This window comes from Podarcis filfolensis (genome assembly GCF_964270895.1).
Source record: "Podarcis filfolensis genome assembly, chromosome: 7".
NCBI lineage: Eukaryota > Metazoa > Chordata > Lepidosauria > Squamata > Lacertidae > Podarcis > Podarcis filfolensis.
The window spans coordinates 71793664-71820242 of NC_139603.1; the positions used below are offsets into that span (position 1 = coordinate 71793664).

Below are 26579 nucleotides of genomic sequence, written 5' to 3' on the forward strand. Positions count from 1 at the left end.
TAGTTGCCTATCCCTCATGTAGAGATTTGCCTGGCTGCCTCCTTATTGTCTTTTAGACAGAAGCAGAAAACAATTATATCCAACCAAATATGATGCTAAGTTCCACTGCTGTTTTTAAATGACTTCTGCCTTTTATGATTTGCCATTAAATTTAGAGGTATCTTTTCTCCTCATCCCCGTCCTTTAGCCAGTTCTCTGCAGCTGAGCAACATTCAACAGGTGTTGAACCCCCACATTTTATGATTGATGTAAACAGATTTTATCTTGTTTGTAGCCTTGCCGTGCACTGCTTAGACACGATGGTATTAAGCCAGGCATGTCCAAAGTCCATTTTGGGGGCCTAATCCAGCCCCTGTGGCAGTCTATCTCCTGGGGTAAAATCCTAAAAAAAGCTCAACAACCTTGGTTGGCCCTCATGCATGTTCATTTCATCAAATCTGGCCCTCTTTGAAAAAAGTTTGGGCACCCCTGGAAGCAATATCTCTGCATTAGATATCAGCCCTCACCTAGATGTCAGATTCTGGTTTGTACTACAAAACGCACTTGCAACAACATGAGGAGACAGAAATGAATTGAGGGAAGGCTCCTGGTCAACCTTCACCTCCAACTTCTATCCTCCACACCCAAACCAAAACAAGCCGATCTTCAACAGAAGCGACATTCACAGGCTGGGAGTTGGGCAAAGATGCTGTTGCGTACTTGCGAGAAAAAGATGACCTCTTGCTTCCAGCAGCAGACATGTGGATTTCAGGAGCTGAGATGCTGCCTGTACTGCTTGAGGAGCTAAAATCAGCTTCGCTTCCTGGAAAAGGAAAGGGAAGAGTAAATGTCTGATGGAAACCATAGCTCAAGGATTGATGTGGTGAATCACTGCCATCCTTCCTTGCCTCTCCCACTGGAATTTGGAAACCAAGCCTGCAGTTTTGCAAAATGTTAAGGGTGGATCCGTTTCAGCTTCTTCACATTTCCTCAAAACTGACGAGCCAAGAAAAAGGATGCAAAAGGATTCTGGAATTTTTTTTAAAAGCTTGGCTTTTACAATATAGACATTTTGAAACAGCCGAGATCTACTTTTCCACCAGGTCTACAATAAGTATAGGCTGACTCTAGCATTCATTTCCTTTATTATTTGAAGTATACCACTTCTCCAAAAAAAAGTCCACAGCGGTTTACAAATACAAGCTTAAAACACATAAGACCAATAAGAAACAAAAGTACACAAGAAGAAATATCAAAATTCATCTTCCAAGGCAGGATGAGGGCCTTTTACCATCTGAGGCCTGCACACCAACTAGAGCTTTGGTAAACCTTGTTGTTAGATTACTGCAGCGCAGTGTACATGGGGGCTGCCTCCGGAGACTATTCAGAAACTCTGTCTAGCTCAAAATACAGCTGCAGAACCGCTTGGTGGAACACCTCTCACCGGTTCTAAACGATCTTCCCTGGTTACTGGTCCATGTATTTCCTTCTTTCTTTTAGCCATTTATTGAACAAACAAAAAAAGGAAAAAAAGCGGGAATAAACATTTTAAAAAATATATACAATTAACACAGCTCAGTTGGTGGGGTATGAGACTCTTAATCTCAGGGTCGTGGGTCTGATCCTCACACTAGGCAAAAAGATTCCTGCATTGCAGGGGGTTGGACTAGATGACTCTCATGGTACCTTCCAACTCTATGATTCTAAGAAGGAATAAGATGCTAAATATGTTCCAAGGTGTGAAGTAATTTGTTGGTGCAGATTCCATTCATTTTGGCAGGAACAGCACTAACCAACTGTCTTGCTGGATCAGTTTCAGAAAACATCTGAGACATGCTGCTAAATGGCTTGTTATCTGCAAATGCCATAGCTGCAATCCAGTTCAGAGTTATAATAATAATAATAATAATAATAATAATAATAATAATAATAATAATAATAATTTATTATTTATACCCTACCCATCTGGCTGGGTTTCCCCAGCCACTCTGGGCGGCTTCCAACAAAACACTAAAATACAATAACCTATTAAACATTAAAAGCTTCCCTAAACAGGGCTGCCTTTAGATGTCTTCTAAAAGTTTGGTAGTTATATTCGCATGGAGAGCAATCCTATGGCCCTGGGGCCACAGGGACACTGGGAATACTGCCACTGCTATAAAACAGAGATGGGGAGCCTCCAGCCTGCATTTCAGGATAGAGAGGGATCTGTCAGAGTGAAGAAACTAGTCTACTGTATGAAAGGTAGAGTCGTTGCCCAACCCACATTTGTCTCTGGCCCCACCCACCACCAGTATGTGGCCCCAGGAAGTGAACGTGGCCCTCACTCTCAAAAGGGTTCCCGTCCCTGTGGCAAAAAGTTTGCAACCAGCGCCTCAACACTGGTAAGGGCAAAGGGGAACTGTTCTGAGGGCATGCCAAAAGAGGCTGTGTGGGTCTGCAGTATCCCAAGCCCTTCTCTTCCCCCAGCCCTCAACACATAAACACTGGAAAGTAATGAAGGCCAGCCCTGGAGTCTGTGAGGTTTAATTCCCTCCCATTGGAATGAATAAGGGGAAAACTGTTTAAAACAAACACACACACACACACACACACACACACACCCAGAAGGGTATATGAAAAGGGGGGTCAATCTGCCTTTAGCTCTTCCTCCTCCTCTCACTTCTGGATTGCTCTTTCCTATATGATTGCTGAGAAGTAAGGAAGTCCCACAGTGTTCCCACTTTCATGCAACCGCACATGGGATCTGCATACCCTCCAACAGGTTGCAGAGAAAAATCGGGGTGTGCATCTTTCGGGGCTGCACTCTTGTGGAAGCCAGGTGACTTGCGCGAGAGAATGGCCCTCCCAAACAGGCATCTCTGGAGGATGTGCTCTTGTGGGAGCCGAAACAGAACATCCCAGGATCCAGTCAGAAGCCAGATGACTTCTGTAATTCCGGGATGTCCCACTCAGAGCTGGACAGTTGAGGGGTATGGGTTTTGAGCTTTAAATCTCTCTCACTTTTGTAGGGTTTTAAACATGCATAAAGATGTACTTCAGGGATAGGGAACCTGTGGCCCTCTAGATATTGTTGAGATGACAAACACCTTCATCTCTGGCTGTAGGCCATTTTGGCTGGGAGATAGAGTCTGAAAACATCTAGAGGGACACAGGGTCCCCCATTTCTGATGTACCTGATAGAAGAAGTAGTTCTAGTCCCCCTCAATTCTCCATCTTTAGACTTATTATGACATTTTAAATATGGACTAGGTGTCTTCTACAACAATGGGGGGGATGTATTGTGGGGCCAAAAGGAGGAGATTTCAGCAAAGGAGGTGAGAGAAAAAATGGAAGTAAACAGACGAGCTGTAAAACCATGCTCCAGGTCAACCTTTTCCACCTACTAAAATAAATGGCAGATTGTGTGGAGTGCTTATGGCACCGGTTACATATTTTTGTTGGCTCAGTGTCATCACAGCTAAGCGAAGGGGAAAGAGGAAGTTGCTGTACTTCCAAACAGTATTGCTGTCCCAGGGACTGCGTCACATTCATGTCTAATTCCAAAGAACTGCAACCGAGATTGGACGGCAGGCAAATCTCCCTGCTAGGGATACACACTATGAACAGAGGTTCTTGCATGAAATTGCAAATTGTCACTCTGTTGAAATTGAGCAGGTCTCTTCTATGGACCACAACTGGAGGTGGTGTGTGCTACCTTCAACTTTGTTGCGCGACGGCCTCTCTTGCCAGTTTCAAGTAGGCAGCTGCTGCAAGCATATAAGGACATTTTAACAATAACAGATGTACTTAGGAGCTATTCCAAGCCATTTCAAGCCAAGTACTTTTGTAGCTGGGCTGTATGCTGACAAGTTAATAAATAATCTAGTCCATTTTTTTCTTTTTCTTTTTAAAGAGCTGAGCGCTTCAAACTAGCAATGAGTGAATCTGTCAGGTTTGGTTTAATCTCGGTTCCTCATCCTACCCCCCACAACCTTAAATTCAATTCTCTGTGTTTCCACATCAGTCTGTGATATATCGTGTCCTCTCTAAAAGAGGGCACGTGTTGTGGTGAGACCTGGAGACGGACCTCCTGATTGTGGGTGGGTCTACTGGATAGCCACAACACCCGATTGGTAGGTCCCTCGTTGCTGGGTTTAATCTGGCCAATGGGGTGCAGTCTAAATGGATCGAGCGACCTATATAAACCCATGCACATGTCCCAGAACTTCCTCTTTCAGCTTGTGCATCGGAACACCTGCCCACCTCTCCCTAATTTTAGGGCATTTTACAATTGACCTTGCTGTGCCATTGTGTGTCATCTGTCGTTGGGACAGGGGCACAGCAGGAATTTCCCCCACTTGGCTGCTTGGCTGTAGCCATTTGGGTTTCGCCTGCCACATAGCAATTCGTCACAACTTGTAAGGTTGCGGATAGGCACTGACCTATGATAGAGCTCTGGGTCAGCGCGACCTGCAAGGATGTAAGGAGCTAGTCGAACCAGTGCCTATGCAACCACTCACTTTTCTGTAATCAATAAAGTTGTGGCCTAAATTCTGCCAAAAACCAAAACTAAAATTTGAGTCAAATATGTCTTTATTTAGGGGGGAGGTCCCTGGGTCTGAACACACAAATATTTTTAAAGTCCTCATTCATTAGCGTTTCGTTGCTAATTGCTCCTAATAAACACTTTTTTTGGCAAAGCAATTTACATACATATATATGTATGCATGTATGCATGTATGTTACTGAATGCAGTTGAAGTAGTGTCTGGGATTGCAGGTGGTTGAAGACCTTTGACTATTTCTGTAGCAGAGACCCTGTCTCCAGCCTGCAAAAGGCATCAAACCAAGGGGAGCTTTTTAGCCACTGTGTGCTCCAAAGAGAAGTACAGTATTCAAAAACACTGGAAGCACTGGGTGCTTCTGTTTCAATTTAAGTCACTTCAAAAGAAGATATCAAAGCACTCCAAATCATTGCCCATGTGCAAGCACAGAAAATAGTAGATCTAGCTGAAAGGCATGGAGAAACTGTTGCAAGGCAATCCTAATTATTGTTATTATGGTATAATGGTATAATTAGGTTGCAAGATCTTAGAAGGGGTATAGCTGAGAGGGGACACGGCTATGGCTATCATGAATTGATCCTGCACTTCTGAATTTGCCACTACACCCCTGATCTCCTCTCTATTGGTATTCCACCATTTCTGCTTAGCTCTACCCTAATTCCCATTCTCTGCTCATTTTATATTGTCTCAAAGACAGAACACAGAAATTGGCGTTTATATATATGGTGGCAAACCCAGCACACAGCCCCACCCAGGCACCCACTCACAAAAGGTAACTTTCAGCTTCAACATCTCTAGACTCATCATTTCACAGTATTTTAATATTCACCAGTGGCTCCTTCAACACGAAATGGAAGATACCCGAAACAGTGTCTATCTCATTGCTTACATTTCAGGGGGTGTATTTACTTAAGCTTTCAGAAAAAGGTGAAAGTATATCACTGTACAAAAAACACACAAAAAAACAAGAGCACATTTTGTGGAGAGATGTGTGTATTTTATGCCTTCTGTGGAGTATAGTTTCGTGCAGGCGTATCCATGGAGACAGATCCTTTAATAACTCCTCAAGTTAGCAGGTCAAGTAAGCAAAGCTATCCAGCTCCATGGCAACAGACTTGAGACGAACGGGGAGCCTATCAGCAAATGAGCAGCATCTCCTTCTCTCTGGGGAAACTGCACAGCACATTATCGCGATGCGCAGGCTGGCTTGCCAAAAGGGGCACTACCCATTTCAAGAAGGTGCAAAGGAAAACAAAGGACTGAACAGCCATTGCCTTAAGGCTCACGGCGTGTAAGGACCCAGACAATGCTGTTTGTTAGGAGCAACTGGTGGTAGACGCAGCATCATTCTGCAAAATACAGTAACTGGGAAGAGGCAAATTGATGTTAGAAAATGCATATAGCTCTGAATATCTGTCCATCTCATCTTAGAGTCCTTCACTTGGGGGTTGTTCTGTTGCCTTTAGGACCAATGTCATTCCATCTAGCAAGACATATCCCTCAGGGTGGCCACTTACGTATCAGCAGTTAAAAAAGTAGGGGAAGTAAAAGGGGACAGAAATTTGCATGCAATTTGCACATGCTAATTTATATCTATGTAGGTACACAAGGCGCTGCCTTATATTGAGTCTGACCTTTACTCTATCCAAATCAGTATCGCCCAGGATGTCAGACAGGGTTTTCCCCCAGTCCTACTTGGAGATGCTAGGGATTGAGTCTGGGGCATTATTCATGCAAAGCTCTGGCCCACGCCCAGAAAGATGCAGCTGTATGGTATATAGATGCAACTCTAGGAATTGTGCCTATGGTATAAGGGATTTTATCAAGAATGGATTGTATTTGGTTTGAGCAATAGTCTGGAGGCAGAATTAAAGGGAATCAGACCTTGAAGTACAGCACGTGGGAAGCTACACGAAATTTATAATTGGCTATGTAATTGATTTGTATTTGAATTGGTATTGCTATTTGGTATTAATATAATATGGCACATATTGGATTTTTGTAATTTAAAATTAATAAAAATTATATAACAGAAAAAAATAGAAACTGTGAATGTAATTTAAATAGAAATGCAATTCATCTCTCCATTGGGGGAAGACTGAAGGCAGATGGGCGATGTGCCTGCTCAGTGTGCTGTCAAGGTGCTTAGCACTGATAGGCACATTCTTCTGGTTCTACATCAGAGGTGGACCAGATAACCCTTCAGGTAGAGGACGGTCCTCTGCAAATTAGGCCACATGGCCACCCTAGTACCAATCTGTCAAGTATTGCCACATGTGTATATTCGGAGCCCAACTTCCGTTGGGGAAAGAGAAGACAAGCTGTTAAGCATCACACTAGCATCCTGGAGGCAACAGCCAAAAGGCAGAACAGAAAATGTGGTGTTCTTGAATTGAAACAAGGAGTGTTCACATTTCACCTTCAATGTGTGGACAATCTTGTGCACCTTTGTAGACAAACCATCAAGCGGTTCACTTGTACAGCTATTCGCATTTAAAGTTCTGCGAATGTACAGTCTGCATACCTCTGTACACAACAGTTGAGCTGTACAAATAAATAAACAAGTGTATGCTGTTTCACACAAGCATTTGTACATATGAAGGGATACCTTGTCCCTGTGTTCAGTGTTGTGTATGAACAAATAGAACTGGACTTGTAGGATGACATTAAGTGAGCCAGAGCAAATGACAGCAAACAACAAGACACACATAGATATAAATGTGCCTTCTCCCAAATTTTCCTTCTGCAGAAGAGCAAAGACAGTTGCTATAAAATAAGTGGCAACAGAAGTAACTGGTAAGATCATCAACCCCCTTTTCCATGGAACTGAAAGCAGGGCCAACATTTTTTTCTGCTCAATAAAGTGGATAACACACACACACAACCTCTCAAAACACACACACACACACACAACACACACACACACACACACAACCTTTCTCAGTATCAATGGTGAAACAGCATAAGCCTATCTTCAAAATCTAATCTCCAGTAAGAATGGACTAAGCAGCATTTTCACTTTGACAATAGGTCAATGCATAACTGTTATCCCAAAAGCCACTCAACCATTCCCATGACAAAGGCACTATTCAACTTAGCACATTCTGTATCTTTGTCCGAACAGCAAACACATTATTCCCCCCAATTTGCTGATCTTTGCAGCAAAGTGAGAACAAAGAGCAGCGATCCAAGCAAAACATTACAAATGTCATTTTTATAAAACACTTTGCCAAGCATGTTTTCCTCCAAGAACAGAATATTATACTTTTGGATGAATGTGAAGTATCATGCTTTGTGTGACTTCCTACAGATCACAAGCTCTTCCTGCAAAGTCATGTCCGTGTCTCTTAAACAGGAAAGCATTAAATGCCAATCAGTGTGCTTTAAAGTGATTGGTCAACTCATAATTTTTTCATTCTGTTTGGAGAGGCCAATGGAGCTGTAGTACCAAGCTATGTCTCAAAACACACACATCAAAGTCCAAATCCTAATAAATCAGATGTGGGGAACCTTTGGCCCTCCAGATATTGCTGAACTGCAGCTCCCATCATCCCAAGCCATTAGCCACGTTTCCTGGGGGCTGACGGGAGTTGTAGTTCAGCAACATCTAGAGAGTTTCCCCAAAGAGGGAGAAGGCTGTGATGCAATGCAATGCAACTGAGCTGAATGGGACTAACTTCCCTGCAGACAGGGATAGCATTGTGCTGTAAATCTCAAGTAATTCTAGCTTAATCACACATTGATTGACTTTGCGCTGAATAGTGTGAAACCAAGAAGAAAAGCCATTAAACATAGGACCCAGGCATTTGGTGTAGTGCTAAGTCAGGGTCCCATCAGTCCCAGGGGCAGAGGAAGGGGTGTGTGGTGGGGACAGGCCGCCCTGGGTGTCACCACTGAGGGAGGTGACAAAATGCCGGGTGGCACTCACCGCGGGGCCTGCAGCACGCCCAAACCATGTGTCTCTCCCGGGAGTGACATGGTGGCTTGGGTGCCCGCAGGTTCTGCGCTGCCCCAAACGGTCTGCCCGCCGCCTCCCCCTCAGCGGGCAGACTCCTCCAAGGCCCCACAGAGCATCCTGCCCCGGCTTGCCCCGCCCCCGTGGGCAGCTGGTCCCGCACCTGGGAACAGGTTACACACACCGCCCCAAGCACCTGATTGGCTTGCTCCGCTGCTGATCAGTGCAAGGACGTTTCAGAGCAGATTTGGGGAGGAACGGGCAGGCAGAGGAAAGGGGAGAAAGCCTTGCGCACAGGATAATTTAATAGCTGCCAGCTCTCATATGGACCTACCTGCCTGACAAAAGCGTTGTCTGAAGTATAGCAAGCTGAAGACATGGAAGAAGCCTTATTTACAGCAGCAGCAAAGCTGCTTATTTCCCTCACTAAGGGACTTTCCTTTTCACTGGAGGAGGCAGGGGGTGAGGTAGGTGCGGTCCCCCCCTGGGTGTCATTCCTGGGGGGGGGTGACATCACCACCCCACCCCCGGGACACTAGCTTTGCCTCTGTTCCTTTTAGAATGCAGGCAAAGACCTCCTTTTTCTGGAAGTCTTCATTTTTTGAAGTGCATCTGGAACCGCTTCATATTTTTGCTTCTGCTAGTTATTATTTATAGGTTGCCATTTTTTAAAAAATAAAAAACCCCTGAGTTTTAGCATTATGCTTGCTTTTGTATCATAGTTAGCATGTGTTTTGTTAGCTGGTTTGGATGTTTTTAGCTGAGCAGCAGCTTAACTTTTTTTAAAATAAAAGGGAAAAAGAACAATTTCTACAAGAAGCATTCTTGACGCTTAAAAGGGTGCTTGCTTTGCTACTGCCCTGACTTTATTCATCACAGGTGGTTTACAGCCACACAATATAGCGAAGAAACGTCTGGCATCCAGACTTAAGAGCGGTTCCAGGAGGATTCCCAGCTCCCACCCCAGTTCAGAAACGTGGAACTTATTGTACATGGTACAGCCAAACTGGGACACATGCACAGTAACACATTTCTGTCTATCTCCCCTGCACTTGCAGAAAGTGAACTCAAAAACAGAACAGTATGCACCCATGAATATTTCCTAGAGTGAGAGACTGGGAGATGGAAGAAAAGATCACAGGTGAGACCTGGAAAGCTTTGTCATTTTCTGTGGGAACCAGGATTAAGCCTTGGATAGAAAGAAAATTCTGTATATTTCTACACTTTGGGGTGGGGGGTATTTTAGATACCCTGCAGCTGATTTTCTCTCCGCTTATTTTTAATATTTTTGCTTTTATGGGAATCTGTCTTTTATTAGAATCTGCATTCTGTTACGTATTTCTGACTATAATTGACTGCTTCACTTTTTATATTATATAGATATTATGTTACATTTCGACATTTGTGTTCGGTGTCGTAAACTGCCCTGTGGTCTTATGACAAAGGGTGGTATATAAATTTAAACAATCGTAATAAGAACAGTGATAATAACGGGTTGAAGCTGTCTTTTTTCATTAAATTTTCTGCTGAGATTAGTGATCTTAGCTGTAACAAGGTTGACCAAAGCCCAAACAACACCACAATACAAAATTTGGAAGAAACCCAAGGTAATTAACTAATAGACAGATGAGAAAAACAAAACAATGTGACCATTTGTCAGCTAGTATCATACATTTCAAAGCAGAGAGAAAAGATCTTTTCATCCTAGCAGCAAAACACCCCCGAATGATGAGACAATGACAACAAAATGACAAAAAACCCAGGCAGTTCCTAGAAGGCTTCAAATGAAGTTTGTATATCAATCAAAGTGTTCAAATGCTTCCTGATCTTCTAGCTACTGCACCAGGCCCCATAGGATGACACTGTCACCTTTTTGTTCGTCTGTAATTTTCTGTTTGTTTTTTAAAAACAACACTTCGTAGTATTTTGCATCATTGCATCTAAACAATTGCGAAGATCTAGCAATCCACATAGCTATGTAAATGTAGGCAAAGTATCTGATTTACAAGCAGTGGGTATTGCATGCAATTTTAGAGACATTCTGACCATCACCTGTCATGAGACAAAGCAAAAGTGCCACTGACAAATCCAGAGACCCAAAAGTGATCTTACCTGGCTTTATGAAGCTTGTCTTTGTTTCCTTCTTATATCGAGCCGGCTGTTGAGTTCCATCCCCCATTGTTCCCGAATTAAATTTCTTCCTTGTGTAGTCTCCTCCATCATTGCCTGTACAAAAACCAACTGGACTGTTTCCAGCATCAGGAGGAGTCTTAACTGGAGAAACGGACTGGCTGCTGGGGCAACCTGTGTCATCTGCAAACAGGAGAGCAAAAGCAAAAAATAAAACCAAAATGCGCTACAGGAGAGATCCTTCGTCCGACTGAAAACAGATGATGGAGAACTGTTCTCTTTTAATTATTATTACTATCTGTTAAGTATATCACACAGCCAATGAAGCATGTGTGTAAATCCTGCAATAGCTAGATAGAGAAGACATTTGCTTTCTGTGGGGGGAATTCTGTGCCTGTATTGAAAAACGTGGAGGGGGCACAATTTCAGGACAGCAGCTGGTTCCTTGGACGTCTAAGGACCGTGAAAGAAAAAAGCCACCATGAATTCCTTAACCTGCTGCTTCCTGGTGATGTCAAAAGAGACCTGCTGAACTGTGGATGCATATACAGCTTTTATTTACAACAAGAGCGGTATCTGGTTCAGGGACACAAAAAAGCCTCTGCCTTGCAACAGGGAGGGAATAAGAAGAGAGTGAAAAAGGAGAATTGTCATTGAATAGGCTAGGGAGCAAGCCTCCTTTATCTCCAAGAGCATATTATTAGGAGTGTAGATTTGGCTTTTGGGGGAGGGGACACACACCTCGTGACACGTGCCCCTGTTCTCCTGCCCCCAACCTTCATTCCTTTCAGTGGCAATGCCTCTGTAGCAATCCCTCACCCACTGACAGGATTTTGGAAGGGGAAAGAATCTGTCTTGAGGGATGTGTCTGCGCCACGTGTCTGCACCTCACGCATCCCCAGGCTGGAAGGGGAAAAGCAACAGCCTCTCAAATAAGCAGGTGACCGGGGATGGGGGTGGGGCTGTCACTCCCAGGACAGCCCTACCATTTGGCCTATGAGACAGCAGCCCCAAACACCAGGTGCTGAGGGTGGGGCCCTCCATCATTCCCCATGTGATTCCTATACTACCATTTCCCATTGCCATTTGAGAAGTAAGATTCAGTTGCCTGCCTGGTGGGATTCTGTAAATGGAAAGGAGGTGTCTATGTGGTGCTATCTTGTCCTTTTCCTTGGGCATCAAACTGACTTGGCCAAGCCTCCAAGCAGCTTGCTACTCTCAGCTGCTGGGAAGATTCCAGGTCCAGTATACCTGAAGGAGCATTTCCACCCCCATCGTTCTACCCAGATACTGAGGTCCAGCGCTGAGGGCCTCCTGGCGGTTCCCTCACTGTGAGAAGCCAAGTTACAGGGAACCAGGCAGAGGGCCTTCTCAGTAGTGGCACCCGCCCTGTGGAACGCCCTCCCACCAGATATCAAAGAGAACAACTAAAAGACTTTTAGAAGACATCTGAAGGCAGCCCTGTTTAGGGAAGCTTTTAATGTTTAATAGACTATTGTATTTTAATATTCTGTTGGAAGCCGCCCAGAGTGGCTGGAGAAACCCAGATAAATAATAAATTTCTTCTTCTTCTTCTTCTTCTTCTTCTTCTTCTTCTTCTTCTTCTTCTTCTTCTTCTCTGACAGCATCAGAGCAGCATGCACACCTCTCAGTTTCCGCCTGTTTATTGTGGGGATGGTTCAAAGAGCTTTTCTGCTCATCCCTGATTCCTTTCTGCTACACCACCTCCAGTTAGGCACCCTGGATCCCCAAATCTGGATAGGATGTTGTTGTTGGCACCCGTCTCTCTCAAGAGGCAATGGAGTGTGCCTCTGGGGTACAGTCAAATCGCTGTGTTAGCAGCACCTAAGTGGCCTCCCTTGGGTTGCAAGTGTGTATGGAGGTCCTGGGCTTCCCAGACGACAAGACAAGTCTTGCTCTTGCTGATGTGGTCTAAAGGAAAGCAGAGCAATATGTTTGGCACCAGCTTGGCTGCAAGAGTTGCCGGAAGGAGGACACTTTCCTAATATAGGGAATGATTCCTCTAATGCATCATTCACATTCTCCCATTCATATTTTCCAATCAAGCCAGTATTTCTCTCTGCCTAGAAAAGCTGATGATGGCACAAGGCAACTGGTACAATTTGAGGAAACAGTGACTGGGGAAGGAGACATCTCCAAAGGGTAAGAATCAGCAATATAGAAATTGCTATTGGAGAATGAATTCAGGTGGAGTTCTGATCTTAATGGGACATGGAAGAGAAAATTTGGTTTACAAACTGAAGGCGGCTAGAAGACTAGAATCAAATCTGGTCAATGCCTCCATTTAAATTGATATCATCCCACAATTCTTCACAAGGGATATCAAACACCACAGATATGTTTTATTAATACAGGGTCCTCCCAGTTCTGTTAAAGGGGTTGTTGTGCAATACCTATATTCTGAGCCTCCGGGGCCGGATAAGTCAGCCCTGGAGGACCACGTTTGGCCTGGTGCCTGAGGTGCCTGAGGTTCCCCACCTCTGGCCTAAGGGGCAGGTTTCTACTATGGTCCGTCTTCATCCAATTATTTTAAAAGGCAAGTCGTCCCCAGAAGCAGTTTGGGAAAATGCCCAAAAGAGTGGAATGCACATCGATTTCTCTATGTCTCCAAAACGCTAGCCAAGTTTTGTTTTGCTTTGTTTTTAAAGCACAAGCTTCACTGGTGTGCAACCAAGTTTAGGAAACCTGCGAAGTTTGGAAATGGTTTAGGAGAGCTGTAAGCTAGATGCGTTTGCTGACAGCCTGGTCAAAGTAAACAGAGCCGGTGTTGGCAACAAGCTGCTGCGTTACAGGGAATCATATTTCATTAGCAAAAGGGAAAGCCTTCAAGACCTACAGCACAGTTTTCCAGGTTTCTCTTTCATAGGAGGGACTGGGATTCTTTGTTCCAGTGGGGAGGGAAGAAGACCTTCAAAAGAGAATCTGCAGGAGTCAATGCAGAATATATTCATACTCAGTCTAGAAGTGCTTACTGACAATCTGGTCAAAGCACTGAACACTCGCAGCCAATTTCATATCCCTCTTTTTTCAAGGAACATCTATAAAGCACTATTATATAAAGCATGTGCAAAGTATCTCCTGTCACCATGAATCATAGAACTGTACAGCTGGAAGGGACCCCGAGGGTCAACTAGTCCAACCCCATGCAATGCAGGAATCAAATGCCGCCTGTCCTAATAATAATAATAATACTTCATATAGCTCATTTAGAATTTCAATAGTACCTTGTTGCAATCCTTATTGTTTGGATAATACTACTAATACTAATACTAATTCATAATAATTCATGATACTTCATAATAATTCATCATGAATAATAAAAAATAAAAAATAAAACTTCATATAACACATTTAGGACTCAGCTCCATTAGTCAACAACCAGTGCTTTGGATGCATTATAAGCATGCAACACCAGATGGTGCTGGAGAGCAAAAAAAACCTCTTTGAGATTTTACATAGCGGTTTTCTTTGGTTATAATGATTTAATTTCTGATCTATTTATAGTGTCCCCCCGCCCCAGGTAGATCCACACTTAGCCTATTCAGAGTTTCAACAGTACCGTGTTGCAATCCTTATTGTCCCCATATTGCAGATGGGAATGTTGTACTTGACTGCTACTTATGTATCACATCCCACAGGGGATACATTCTCCCAAGCTTAAATCACTGCATAGTTTATGGTCAGAAATATGCAGTGTAGAATTCACAAGGGGATAGCCAAGGGATGGTTTTCCCATATGTACTGGGAATGCCAACAGGTAAAGGAATTCTGGAATAAAACCCTAAAGGTTATTAATTTATTAGTGAAGCTTTCAATAGACTTTGATTTCATGACTATGGGTATACTTGGAAAGACAGCTATAGAGAAAAGTGACCAGCTTACCTTCAAAGCTATGATTTTAGTGGGAAAGGCAACGATAGCTTTAGGTTGGAAAGATAGAGAAAAATGGACAGTAGAGGCATGGAATTTGTTTGAATTTATTCAGTCGGACATTGTTGCAGTCATGTCACAGGAAACAACGTGGGAGGTCAAGTCCACCACGATAAGGAACAGATGGAACCCCTATCTTCAATGGATAGAAACTACTGGAACAAAATACATTTTGTGGAAACTAAAGACACTATGCCCGTCGCTGAGGCTAATTGTTTGAACCCTTCCAATGGATGTGGGGAGGGGGTGGGAAGGGAGGGAAAGGAAAAAATTGTACAGGAAATTTAAAAATTGGAAGGAGGTAATATAATGTATGTAAAAATCCCGAACTCAAAAAAAAAAAAATTAAAAAAAAGAATTCACAAGGGGATTCAATTCTACAACATTATAATGTCTACATACGTTTCACAAGAGGAGGAGGAGGAGGAGGAGGAGGAGGAGGAGGAGGAGGAGGAGGAAGAAGAAGAAGAAGAAGAAGAAGAAGAAGAGGAGGAGGAGGAGGAGTTTGGATTTGATATCCCGCTTTATCACTACCCGAAGGAGTCTCAAAGTGGCTAACAATCTCCTTTCCCTTCCTCCCCCACAACAAACACTCTGTGAGGTGAGTGGGGCTGAGTGACTTCAGAGAAGTGTGACTAGCCCAAGGTCACCCAGCAGCTGCATGTGGAGGAGCGGAGAGGCGAACCCGGTTCCCCAGATTACGAGACTACCACACAAAGCTTCCCAACTCCCTTGAGAAGCTGCCAGGGCTTCCAAGCCTTGCTAGGGCACACCACTGATATCTTCACTGTGTCCCTTTCTAATTATCCCCCCCCCCCCCTGCTTAGACACCAAGCAGGACCATGGGTCTAAGCTGCCATTTTAATTTTCTACAAAGCCTTCAACATAGCAGCAGCCCACGGCATTCTGGGAAATTCAAACTGGTGGGCTGCATTGACCCATCACTGCTTGGATCAGTGCAGTCTGCTGCTACCTCCTCCTACTGGCTGGTAAACTCACCATGTTCTACCAGCAGAGAAGGGGGAAATTGGGGCATTTTCTCCTGCGCCTTCTCAAACATGGCTCCAGCCCTGAAAGCTAAATTCAGCCTCACAACTCCTCCATTTTAACTGAAATTGCTTAAGCTCTCCAGCTTTCACGGACATCAGGCTGCTTATCATGGGAACAAACTGAACTTGGCACAGACAACAATTCCTCCTCTTGGCTCCTATCAACATTAATGACCTTTAGACATACCAATAACTAAGCCAGGCTTTTGAATTCAGCTGCAGACAATGAAAGGATTTGTTGCATGCAATCCTCTTTCCTATGACCCTTCTGTTATTTCTAAATAAACGATATACCTAATATACCCCCCTCCCCACAAAGCAGCCACATGGAAAATATACGGTACATCTGGACAGTTGCAGGACCCAGCTCATTCTGCCAGAGACATTTCCACCTCCCCACCCCACCCCCCAGCAATGCATATAAATGTATCAGATGTACATTTGAACTCAAGATCTTTTGCAGGATCAAAATTTTCGCTGTCACCCAAAATAGCAACAGTGCACTGCCCATCACAAGAGGCAAAGTCATTCCTTGATGTAGGACACAGATTACATCCCTGCATATATAAATCAGCCTTCTTCAACCGGTGCCCCTCCAGATCTTTTATGACTACATTTCCCATAACCTCTGACCGTGGACCATGCATTTTCTCTGCCTTCCTCCATTGCCTTGTCACAAATCATCCCACTGCCGGATCAATCACAAGAAGGGCAGTGGGCTGACCTCTGGAGTATCTTGAAGACCTCATGCATCTCCACACTGCCAACTTAGCAACTCTGCTCAAGGTCCAGCAATTTGACAAGATTCCTTACAGGGTGGGGAGAGACACTGCTTTCTTTTAAAAAATAAAATATATCAGAGAGACACATCTACAGACACTTCCATAGCAGTGTAAGAAGCATTTACCAGATTGTGAAGGCACAGCCAGAGTCCTGACTGGAACAGAGAGGAAATTTCCATGTCGTCCATTCGTAACCGGAGATAACATTTCCCCGAGGCTATGACTATCGTTGCGCAGAAGAAATTAAGAGGAAAAGAGAAGGATGGGACTTGGTGGTACCATCAAACCACGAGTTGGTTATCACCAGCTCTTATTCCTCTGTTCACTTGGACATAGCATTTTTTGTTATTAAAAAAGAAAAGAAAAGAAGCAAGGTTCATTCTGTCAGCTTCCTGCTTTCATGACTTGGCAAGTCTTAATCTTGGATGGCACAAAATGTTTGCCCCGCCTTTTTTCAGAAGGCCGTCTGTTACAAACAGTTTCTAACAGACGTCAGCTATAACTTGGCTGACAACTCAGGCAGGATGTTAATCCCTTCGCAGAACAAGCACATAAAAAATAAATAAATCCTCAATAGCCAGGGAATCAAGAACAGGCCCTATTCTTCCCCAAACCACCAAAAATGATGCTTACAGATGACAGTATGTTGAGTTGACAATGAAGATGGCCCAAATGGAACTCCAAAAGCAAGTTTCAAGGCTCACACGCTGATTACGGATTCAAAAGGGACAGCTGCACATTCCTGATTTGCAGAGATTGCAGGATCTAGATGGTCCTCAGTGGTCCCTTACAACTCTATGATTCTATGATTAGGTGACAATGCATATGATATATATATAGTAGGTAAAAATCATACCAAAATGCTGATGACTTTTCATAAGAATTTTTTAATTCAAAATAATAATCACAAACTCTTGTGGTGAACTGAACTTAAGACTGAAAAAAATGAGAAACCAAGAGAAACGGACATTTGCCCATATGGGCAGTGTCAGGATCCTGGAAATTGCTCATGGATGCCAGCCCTCAAACTATGTTATAAGAATGCATGGTATAACAATAAGTAGTGAATTGCAATGAGAAAAGTGCATTCATCACTAACCTAGACTGTCATCTTAATGGTGGGGAACCGAGACAGAAAGTAACCTGCTCAAGGCTACTGCTCCTGGTAGTTAAACTCTCTTAACATATATGAAGCTTCAATCTGATCCAAACCTAGCATCCCAATCCAGATCTGGATCTGCTTGCAATGCACAGACCATGTGCATGTATAGAGCTAGTGCCACACAGTGCCAGAGGATGACTGATCAGATTCCAATCCTCATAAACTTCATTGCATGACCTTCATCCAGCTCCTATCATTCAGCCTAATCTACCTCATGAGAGTGCTGGGAGGATAAATTCGAGGAAGAAGCTGCACTGAGTTCATTGGAGGAAAAGGTGGAGTAAATATGCAATCAAGAGTTACTTGAACCAGTGCGGTGAGGGGGGAGATAGCCCGAGAGTCTGTTCATTAGCCTCAGCTTTTTTTAGCTAGAGTCAGCCAGGTCTCCACCCTCCCAGGCCAGGTGGGAAAAGGTTTGCAAGGCAGGGAGCAGGTCTTCCAGGACTTACAGCCAAGATATACCAAACATTGACTTTAAAAAGGGAGCTGAACTAGCTGGACTGCAGGGCCCCTTCCAGCTCTATAATGCTATGATAATGTAATCATGGAAGAAAATGGAATATGCACAAGAGAATGAAGACTAAGGGCTCAGCTAGACTGGTAAAGAAAAAGTGATTTATGTGTCTTGTATATGCAATATAACATTGTGTCACCAGATGGCGATGTGGAGTCCTGTTTTTCTGTACCTGTTTTCCCTGTTTAAATTTACAACGTTACAGAAACGCCTCTTTGATGTGTTTAGATCCAGCCTAAGTTCTGTCACTGGTTGCATGTGCAAGGAAGCACATGAAACCGCTTCCGACAAACTGAAACTGGCATTATACCAGTGCAATTTTCAGGGCTTTCCCCGAAGAATCCTGGGAACTGTCTGGTGAAGGCACTAGCATATCCTCCAGCATTTCTCTGATGAAAATAGGGACCTCTTATTCAACAACAACAACAACGTCTTTATACCCTCTCCCACCTGACTGGTTGCCCCAGTCACTCTGGGTGGCTTCAAACATGATGTATAATCACTTATCTGCTTGGCTCAGGGGGTTGAATATCTCCATATCCTCCAACATTTTCCCAATGAAAATAGGGACGTTGTAAGGAAAAATGAGACATTCTGGGATCAAATCAGAAACCAGGATGGTTTCTGTGAATCCGGAACTGTCCCTAGAAAATAGGGACACTTGGAAGGTCTGCACTAAGAATGATCTCTTTACAGATCCCTAGTCTCCTTACCCTAGAATTCATGGTGCCCTAGAAAGAGAAAAGAAAACGCTGGCAGCATTAAGATAAATTCAACAGTGTAAATAAGTTTTGATGGGTTCAGTAATAGAATCCTGAATGGTGTAGTCAGTCCTTCCCCCCCCCTAAAAAGATATTTAGGGGTATTCTCATTTTCCTACTCATATTGAAATACTGCCCCCTCAATGAGGCCAAACAAAATGTTTAGGGGTATGCATACCCCTGCGTCCCCCAGGAAAAAAGCACTGGGTATAGTATTTGTAAAATATGCAAGGATTTATGATACGTAAAATGAACCATGGAAAGAGAAGAAGGGGAGTCACTGATATCTTAAGGATGTAAAATGAGTATTTTAAATCATAAAACAGAAAATTTAATAAAAATTATATACAGAAAAAATAAAAATAAATATTAAGCCAGTTTTAAGTTTGTAATGAAGGCCCTTAAGAGCTAACTTGCAATGAATGTACTGTGAGCTTTTGTTTTCTAACATCAACATGCTTTGCAACCATCCATCAGTGCCAAAGGATGCTTTCAAAAGCTTTAAAAGAAATTGTAAAGTGTAACTTCAAAGTCATATGTGCAGATGCATTGAAAAAGAAATGAACTAAAGCAGGGAAGGATGAGGCATACTTTGCCAGGTGCTCCTCTTTTCCAGCTCACTCTGGTGACTGATGTACAAAGCAGGTGAAGACAGAAGCAAAAGTCATCGGGCATGACTTCTCAAGCAGGTGCATCGAGCACTGAGATGAGGGAAACTGCTTTGTAAAGGGCTCTTGCAAGACTATATCAGTTTTCCAGGAGTTGCCAGGCAAGATAATACCATATTAATTCATGTGCATTCTTACCCTAGGCATATGCAGACTCTGAAACAAACCCTGCTGAGTTCAACAAGGCTCACTCTTGAGCAAAAGAATACAAGAATTGCAGCCTAACGGTGGGATCCTGTTAAGTTGTGGGTGAACATATCAGGCGACATAGCGATTCTTCAAACAGCTCTTGTTTATTCACAGACCAGAACAGAACTGAACTGAAGGGTTCAGCCAGCCTGCTTATATAGAGCTCCAGAACAACGTAATTGTAACAACTTTCTGTAACTATCCAATCACTGAACGTCACTTTCGATCCCTTATTTGCATATGTGGACCTGAACTATCTACAGTATCCCCCTGCTGGCCCAGGGTGAGAACTTCAGTACATAACAGATCCTATGCACATCTGCAGAAATGCAAGCCCCACTAAGTTCAATGGAGCTTATTCCGAAGGTTAAATGTTTAGTTGGGGTTGGCGGTTGTTTTAATTGCGGTATAACTGTAAACTGTTTATTACTGCAATTACAGTGGTACCTTGGTTCTTGAACTCAATCCGTTCTGGGAGTCCATTCGACTCCCGAAACGGTTCAAAAACCAAGGCACAGCTTCCGATTGGCTGCAGGAGCTTCCTGCACTCAGACGGAAGCTGCGGAAGCCACGTCGGGTGTTCAGCTTCTGAAAAACATTTGCAAACCAGAACACTCACTTTTGGGTTTGTGGCGTTCGGGAGCCGATTTGTTCAGGAGTCAAGCCATTCGAGTACCAAGGTACCACTGTATTGTTATTGTTGTTATTGGTTTCTGTTGATTTATTGGTTTGTTTGTTGCTCATATAGGATATTTTGTTTTTTAATGTTTGATGCTTTGTTGTGTTTTTATATATGTTGTAAGCCGCCCAGAGTGGTGCGAAACCCAGCAAGATGGGTGGGATATAAATTAAAATAGTAGTAGTAGTAGTAGTAGTAGTAGTAGTAGTAGTAAGTGTATACATAAGAGGTTGGGGATCTTTTGAGCCTGAGGGCCATATTCTGTTCTCAACAGCCACCCAGGGTCCACCTGCCAGTGGTGTGCAGGACAAGAGGCAAAAGTGGGTGGAGCGATTAATGTGAATATCTCCTGTTTCCTTGAATTGTTCTGATGTCTCCTGCTTGCTTGGATGGAAGAATGGAGGTGTATGATGTTTTCCTGGAATATAGGCTACTATATGAAGATAAGTGCCATACTGGATACTATGGGGTGTAATCTACTGGGAGCAGTCATGTACAATATTCCTTGTAATGCTAGAGAAGACATGCGAGGGAATGTTAGGTCCAGCCAGTCAAAACTTCCTGTTCTTCCTGGCTGGAACATCCTTCCTTTTGCATGTGACAGAAGGTGGGCGTGACCTAACCTGTCCAGGTAACAAAAGGAGAGAGCACCTCTCTCTCTCTCTCTCTTTTCCAACTTCCTTTTGTTGTGTGATGCGTTGGACTGCTGTCTTGCAGTCACTGGGATTATTCCCCCATATGGGGTAGATCCACATGTACATATTAGTAACTTTAAGCCTTTAGCCCAGCTTCAGGGATCACACTGTGCTCTGCCTGATCGTGAGTAAACTTTCGTTTTCTTACTTATGAATAAGACTGTCGTGTCCTTATTCTTTTAGGAGGGATTCAAGGGAATTTACCAGGAACGTACAATTCAATCTGAGACAGATTGAATTGTATAATATAGTCAGAGGCTCACATGAGCCTGCAACCAGCTATCTGCTGTGCTGTGTAAAAGGGAATGCACTCTGCTAAGTAAAGAAACTTGCTAACACAAGTTAGGAAGGATATTAGTAAACAATATATCCTCTCCTGCCTCCCTGAACATTCCCACAGATACTCTACCAACCTTTTGCCCCTTGCACTGCCCATCACTGGCGTGCACTAGGGAATGTAGTGCTTGGTGTGAAAAAGATGTCCCATTTGCTGTGAGTGCCACACATGTCCTACTCCCTTGCAGGCAGATCTCCACAGCCTACGTTCTCCAGAGTGCTCAGGAGACACTCTTTTTGGGTTGCCTTTCTCTGGAACACCTAGGCCATGAATGGGCCATTCAAAGCTGAATAGCTGACACTGCTTTGCAGACATCCCCTTTTCCAAGTTGACAAGGTAAATGCAGCACTCAGTAGAGAACCGCTCCCAAGCAGCCCCTACTAGGATAACAGACCTGATGTGGTGAAATACTTGGCAGCTGATGAGGCAGGCGTTGCTGCTGGGAGAATGTTTTTCTCTCCGCTTGACATATGAACCCTGCAGCTGAAATCCAAACCGGAGGGGGAAGGCAGGAGGGTGCCTGTTTCAATGTCAGATGACAGACAGCACGCACGCCAAAGCATTTGTTTCGTTTTATCGAAGCCTAGCATCCAGCTGGAAGTTTTATAACGAGCTCCACATGCAATTGGCTGGAACAAATGTGCGTTTTGAAATCTGCCTTCCCCCCCCTGCCCGCTGATCAATAATTTCATAGAAGAAATAATAGGGGGCAGCCGATGTTAGCCGTGCTCAGAGTAGACCCACTGAAATGAACAGACCTGTCTAATGCCAATGGATTACTCTGAGCAGAACTTAGTTGGATACAGCCCAACATCTTCCTGTGACTTTTGCAGCCCCTCTGAGATCAACAGGCCATACCCTCTCTCTCTTAAAAAATGTGTAAAAATGCAGATGCAGAAATCTTATTCTCATTTTATCAGCAAGGATGCCACTTACAAATGAATTAATCCAGAGTAGCCTCATTTCAAAACGTTTGCAGGACGTTTATGCAGCATGCATAAATCCTATTCCACAGAGAATCCTATGCATCCTTATTCTCACTATATGTAGTGGTATGGAGAAATAAGTCCTAGCGAGTCCAAGGGGGCATATGCTCTAATAATAACAATAACAATTTATTTATCGCTGCCCATATGACTGGGTTGCCCCAACCACTCTGGGCGGCTTCCAACACATTATAAAACCACAGTAAGATATCAAACATTAAAAACTATATAGGGCTGCCTTCAGATGTCTTCTAAAAGTCAGATAGTTGTTATCTGTTTGACATCTGGCAGGAGGGCATTCCACCGGGCGAGTGCAAGTACCCTCTGCCTGGTTCCCTGTAACCTCTCTTCTCACAATGAGGGAACCACCAAAAGACCCTCAGAGCTGGACTTCATTTTTTTTATATATATATAAATTTTTATTAATTTTTCAACACATATTAAAAGACAATACAAAACAATACATAAACAAACAAACATAAAAACACGTATAATTTCTTAACCTCTTTTTCTTAAACCTTATTTCAAGGACTTCCCCATACCTCCCTTTTCTGCATCCCTGTGTTTTTTTTTAATATATAAATTTTTATTAATTTTTCAACACATATTAAAAGACAATACAAAACAATACATAAACAAACAAACATAAAAACACCTCAGAGCTGGACTTCAATGTCTGGGCTGATGCTTCATCAGCTACACAGCATCGAGGCCATTTAGGGCTTTTAAGGTCAGCACCAACACTTAGAATTGTGCTTGGAAACGTACTGGGAGCCAATGTACAGTGGTACCTCGGGTTAAGAACTTAATTCGTTCTGGAGGTCCGTTCTTAACCTGAAACTGTTCTTAACCTGAAGCACCACTTTAGCTAATGGGGCCTCCAGCGGCCGCTGCGCCACCGGAGCACGATTTCTGTTCTCATCCTGAAGCAAAGTTCTTAACCTGAGGTACTATTTCTGGGTTAGCGGAGTCTGTAACCTGAAGCGTCTGTAACCTGAAGTGTCTGTAACCCGAGGTGCCACTGTAGATCCTTTAGGACTGGTTTTACATGGCCCCAGAGTCTGCTCCTAGGCACCAGTCTGGCAGGCACATTCTGGGTTAGTTGTAGTTTCCCAGTCACCTTCAAGGGTAGCTCCACGGAGAGCACGTTACAGTTGTCCAAGTGGGTTTCCCCACTCTGTACCACAGTGTGTACACAGGTTGAGCTGCACAGAGCTATGTTATCATCACTTGGGGTTGTTTATATGTCTTGGTCCATATAGCTCAATATTGTCTTCATCAGTGGTTCTCAAACTTCCTTCCTCTGGGCAACCCTTTCACATTACAAATTTGCTCGTGCCAGGCTGATTTTTAATTGATAAGAAATACATGAGGCAGGGGGACAACAAGAAGTGCTTGATTTATAACATAGAAGACAACTACTTTATAATATGATCATGGGACATGGTGGCTTCATTATGTACCTTTAGGTGCCAGGCAAAAACATTCCTCTTTAACCAAGCCTTTGGTTGCCCTTTTAAGGTGTGGGGTTTTTTTGGGGTGGGGGTGTTATTCAGTTGTTTCTGTTTTTATTTTGATTATGTGTTCTGTGTTTTAATATTGTAATTTTACCCTATGAAATGCCCTGAGACCTGCGGGTACAGGACAGTATATAAATTATTATTATTATTATTATTATTATTATTATTATTATTATGAACAATGCAGCTACATAAGAACACAAATCGTTCCCAAAATATAATTATAAATGATCCTCTTACATATTTACCTCAAGCAGTGCTTCTTTTCTGGGGGGACACAAGGGGACGCATACACCTAAACATTTTGTGAATCTTTGTACTTTTGTCCATTTAGTGTATTTATTTTTCCTGATTTGAACTATAAAATTGTGTTTTTCTTAAGAGAAAATGAGAGTACCCCTAAACATTTTTAAGGGGGGGGGAAAGCATGGATCTTAAGTATGTATACAAACTCAGTGAGAGGTGTGAACTTGTTTTTGCTGGGTAATCTCATTTATATTAGGCCTAATTTGAGACAAACAAACTCTCATCTCCTCATCAACACAAAACAATCTTTATCTCACTCTCATTTTCAAAAGATATCTATCCATATTCTGCAAAATAACAACAACAACAACAACAACAACAACAATAATAATAATAGTTTGATATTCTACCATACTACACTGAAATGTTTAAATGCTTCTTTGATGTTCCTTGAATCTTCCTGCCACACTTGCCATTCTCTCCTGCCACACCCTTTGAGAAGCTCTGGTCTACATTGGCTGGCAGCCACTCTGCAAGGCTTCAGACTGGAGACATTCCCAGTACTGGGGGTCCCCAGATCTGCTGTACATTGAACCTGGGATGTTCTGAACCCAAATTAGATGCTTAACCCTGAGGCCTTTCTCCTGGGCATGGTCGGCCAATTGGTGCCAAAGAAGGACAGAATTTTTTTTATGTATGCAACAACAGCAGCAAGAATACTTATCGCGAAGTATTGGAAGACACAAGATTTACCCACCCGGGAAGAATGGCAGATGAAGTTGATGGACTATATGGAATTGGCGGAAATGACTGGCAGAATCCGAGACCAGGGAGAAGAGTCGGTGGAAGAAGATTGGAAGAAATTCAAAGATTATTTACAGAAATACTGTAAAATTAATGAATGCTAGAAAAATGTTGGAATGAAGTTATATGGCTTTAGCAGAAAGGTTATAAGGAATTAAGTATAAATGGATTTTCAATGTATCAAAGGGAAAAAAATAAGGTTAAAATAAGTTAAGATAAATTACAGGACAGAAAACTGAGGAAGATGGAAAGGATTTGCTGAAACAGTTATTTGAAGTGTAATACAAAAAGGGAGGTGTGAGGAAGTCGTGGAAATAAGTGAATGAAAGATAAGATACTGAAATTATGGATGTGTTTTAAATGGTGTTTCTTGTATTTTGTTAATTTAATGTTTTTAATGTCAGTGTTATGTAGTGTTTTTGTCTTTGTATTGCATTGTATTGTTTTGTTGAATTATTTTTCTTTCTTTTATACCCTTTAAACTGTTAATAAATATTATTATTATTTTTTTTAAAAAAATAGATGCTTAACCCTGAGCTATGCCTCATCTCACTATATCTAGACTGCCTGCTAGCCAGTCAGGGAGATAGGGAAAGAGCAGAGCAGCACAGCAGAGACCCAAAAGGTACCAACTAAATGAGCAGAGCAGTCATAAGAAGGGAGAAGAGCAGGACAACCACAGCCCTACCCCCACTTTCACTTGTCCACCCCCACCACAACCAGCTAGCAATTGTCTGCTATCATACCCCTCTTTTCTATGGGAGTACGCTGGGAAAGCACTGAAAGCAAAAGAGATGGGTACAGCAGGGAGGGTGGCTGTAAACTTCTCCACACATGTGGTTATACTTTATGAGTCAGCAAGTCTTTTCTTTAAGCAGCCCTGCCAATCCAGCTCTCCTCCTGCCCAATTGTGAAAAGCTTAGCAGGGCTGCTTTTGGCACCAATTATGACTGGAGTCCCGGCTCTGTGACTGCCGTGCACTGTCATTCGGGGCTTATTGAACAGCCGCTCCCTCTCCTCTGAAAGACAGAGCCGGAGGCCTGCTTTGAATCCTTGTCACCCTCTTTGAACTATAAGTCCTACCAGGGGAAGATGTGAAAGTTAAAGTGGTAGGCAAAAATAAGTACTTCCTCCACACAGAATGAAGTTGAACTATGGAATTCACTCCCTGGAGAGGCAACGATGGCCACTGAATTGGATAGCTGTGAAAGTGGATTGAACAAATTCATGAAGGACAAGGCTATCAGTGGTTAGCAGCCATGATCTAGCACACTGTTAGATGTAAGGTAAAGGTAAAGGGACCCCTGACCATTAGGTCCAGTCATGGCTGACTCTGGGGTTACGGCGCTCATCTCGCTTTATTGGTCAAGGGAGCTGGCGTACAGGTTCCGGGTCATGTGGCCAGCATGACTAAGATGCTTCTGGCAAAACAGAGCAGTGCACGGAAACACTGTTTACCTTCTCACTGGAGCGGTACCTATTTATCTACTTGCACTTTGACGTGCTTTTGAACTTCTAGGTTGGCAGGAGCAGGGACCGAGCAATGGGAGCTCACCCTGTCGCGGGGATTCGAACCAACAACCTTCTGATTGGCAAGCCCTAGGCTCTGTAGTTTAACCCACAGCG

General features: G+C 43.2%; 1 protein-coding gene across 5 annotated transcripts in view; it reads right to left on the bottom strand.

Moving 5' to 3' along the window:
- SYBU (syntabulin) overlaps positions 1–26579 on the bottom strand; it is a 50607-nt gene that overhangs the window by 12092 nt on the left and 11936 nt on the right. For 3 of the 5 annotated variants that reach the window (XM_083622038.1, XM_083622041.1, XM_083622039.1), the window contains exons 3-4: positions 10593–10793; positions 700–802 (exon numbers count right to left, since the gene is read on the bottom strand). In XM_083622038.1, coding sequence (XP_083478164.1) covers positions 700–802; positions 10593–10793 — 304 coding nt within the window. Of the gene's footprint in view, positions 1–699; positions 803–10592; positions 10794–16517; positions 16861–26579 lie in introns of those variants that run through there. The other 2 variants (XM_083622042.1, XM_083622040.1) reach the window with 1 other exon arrangement.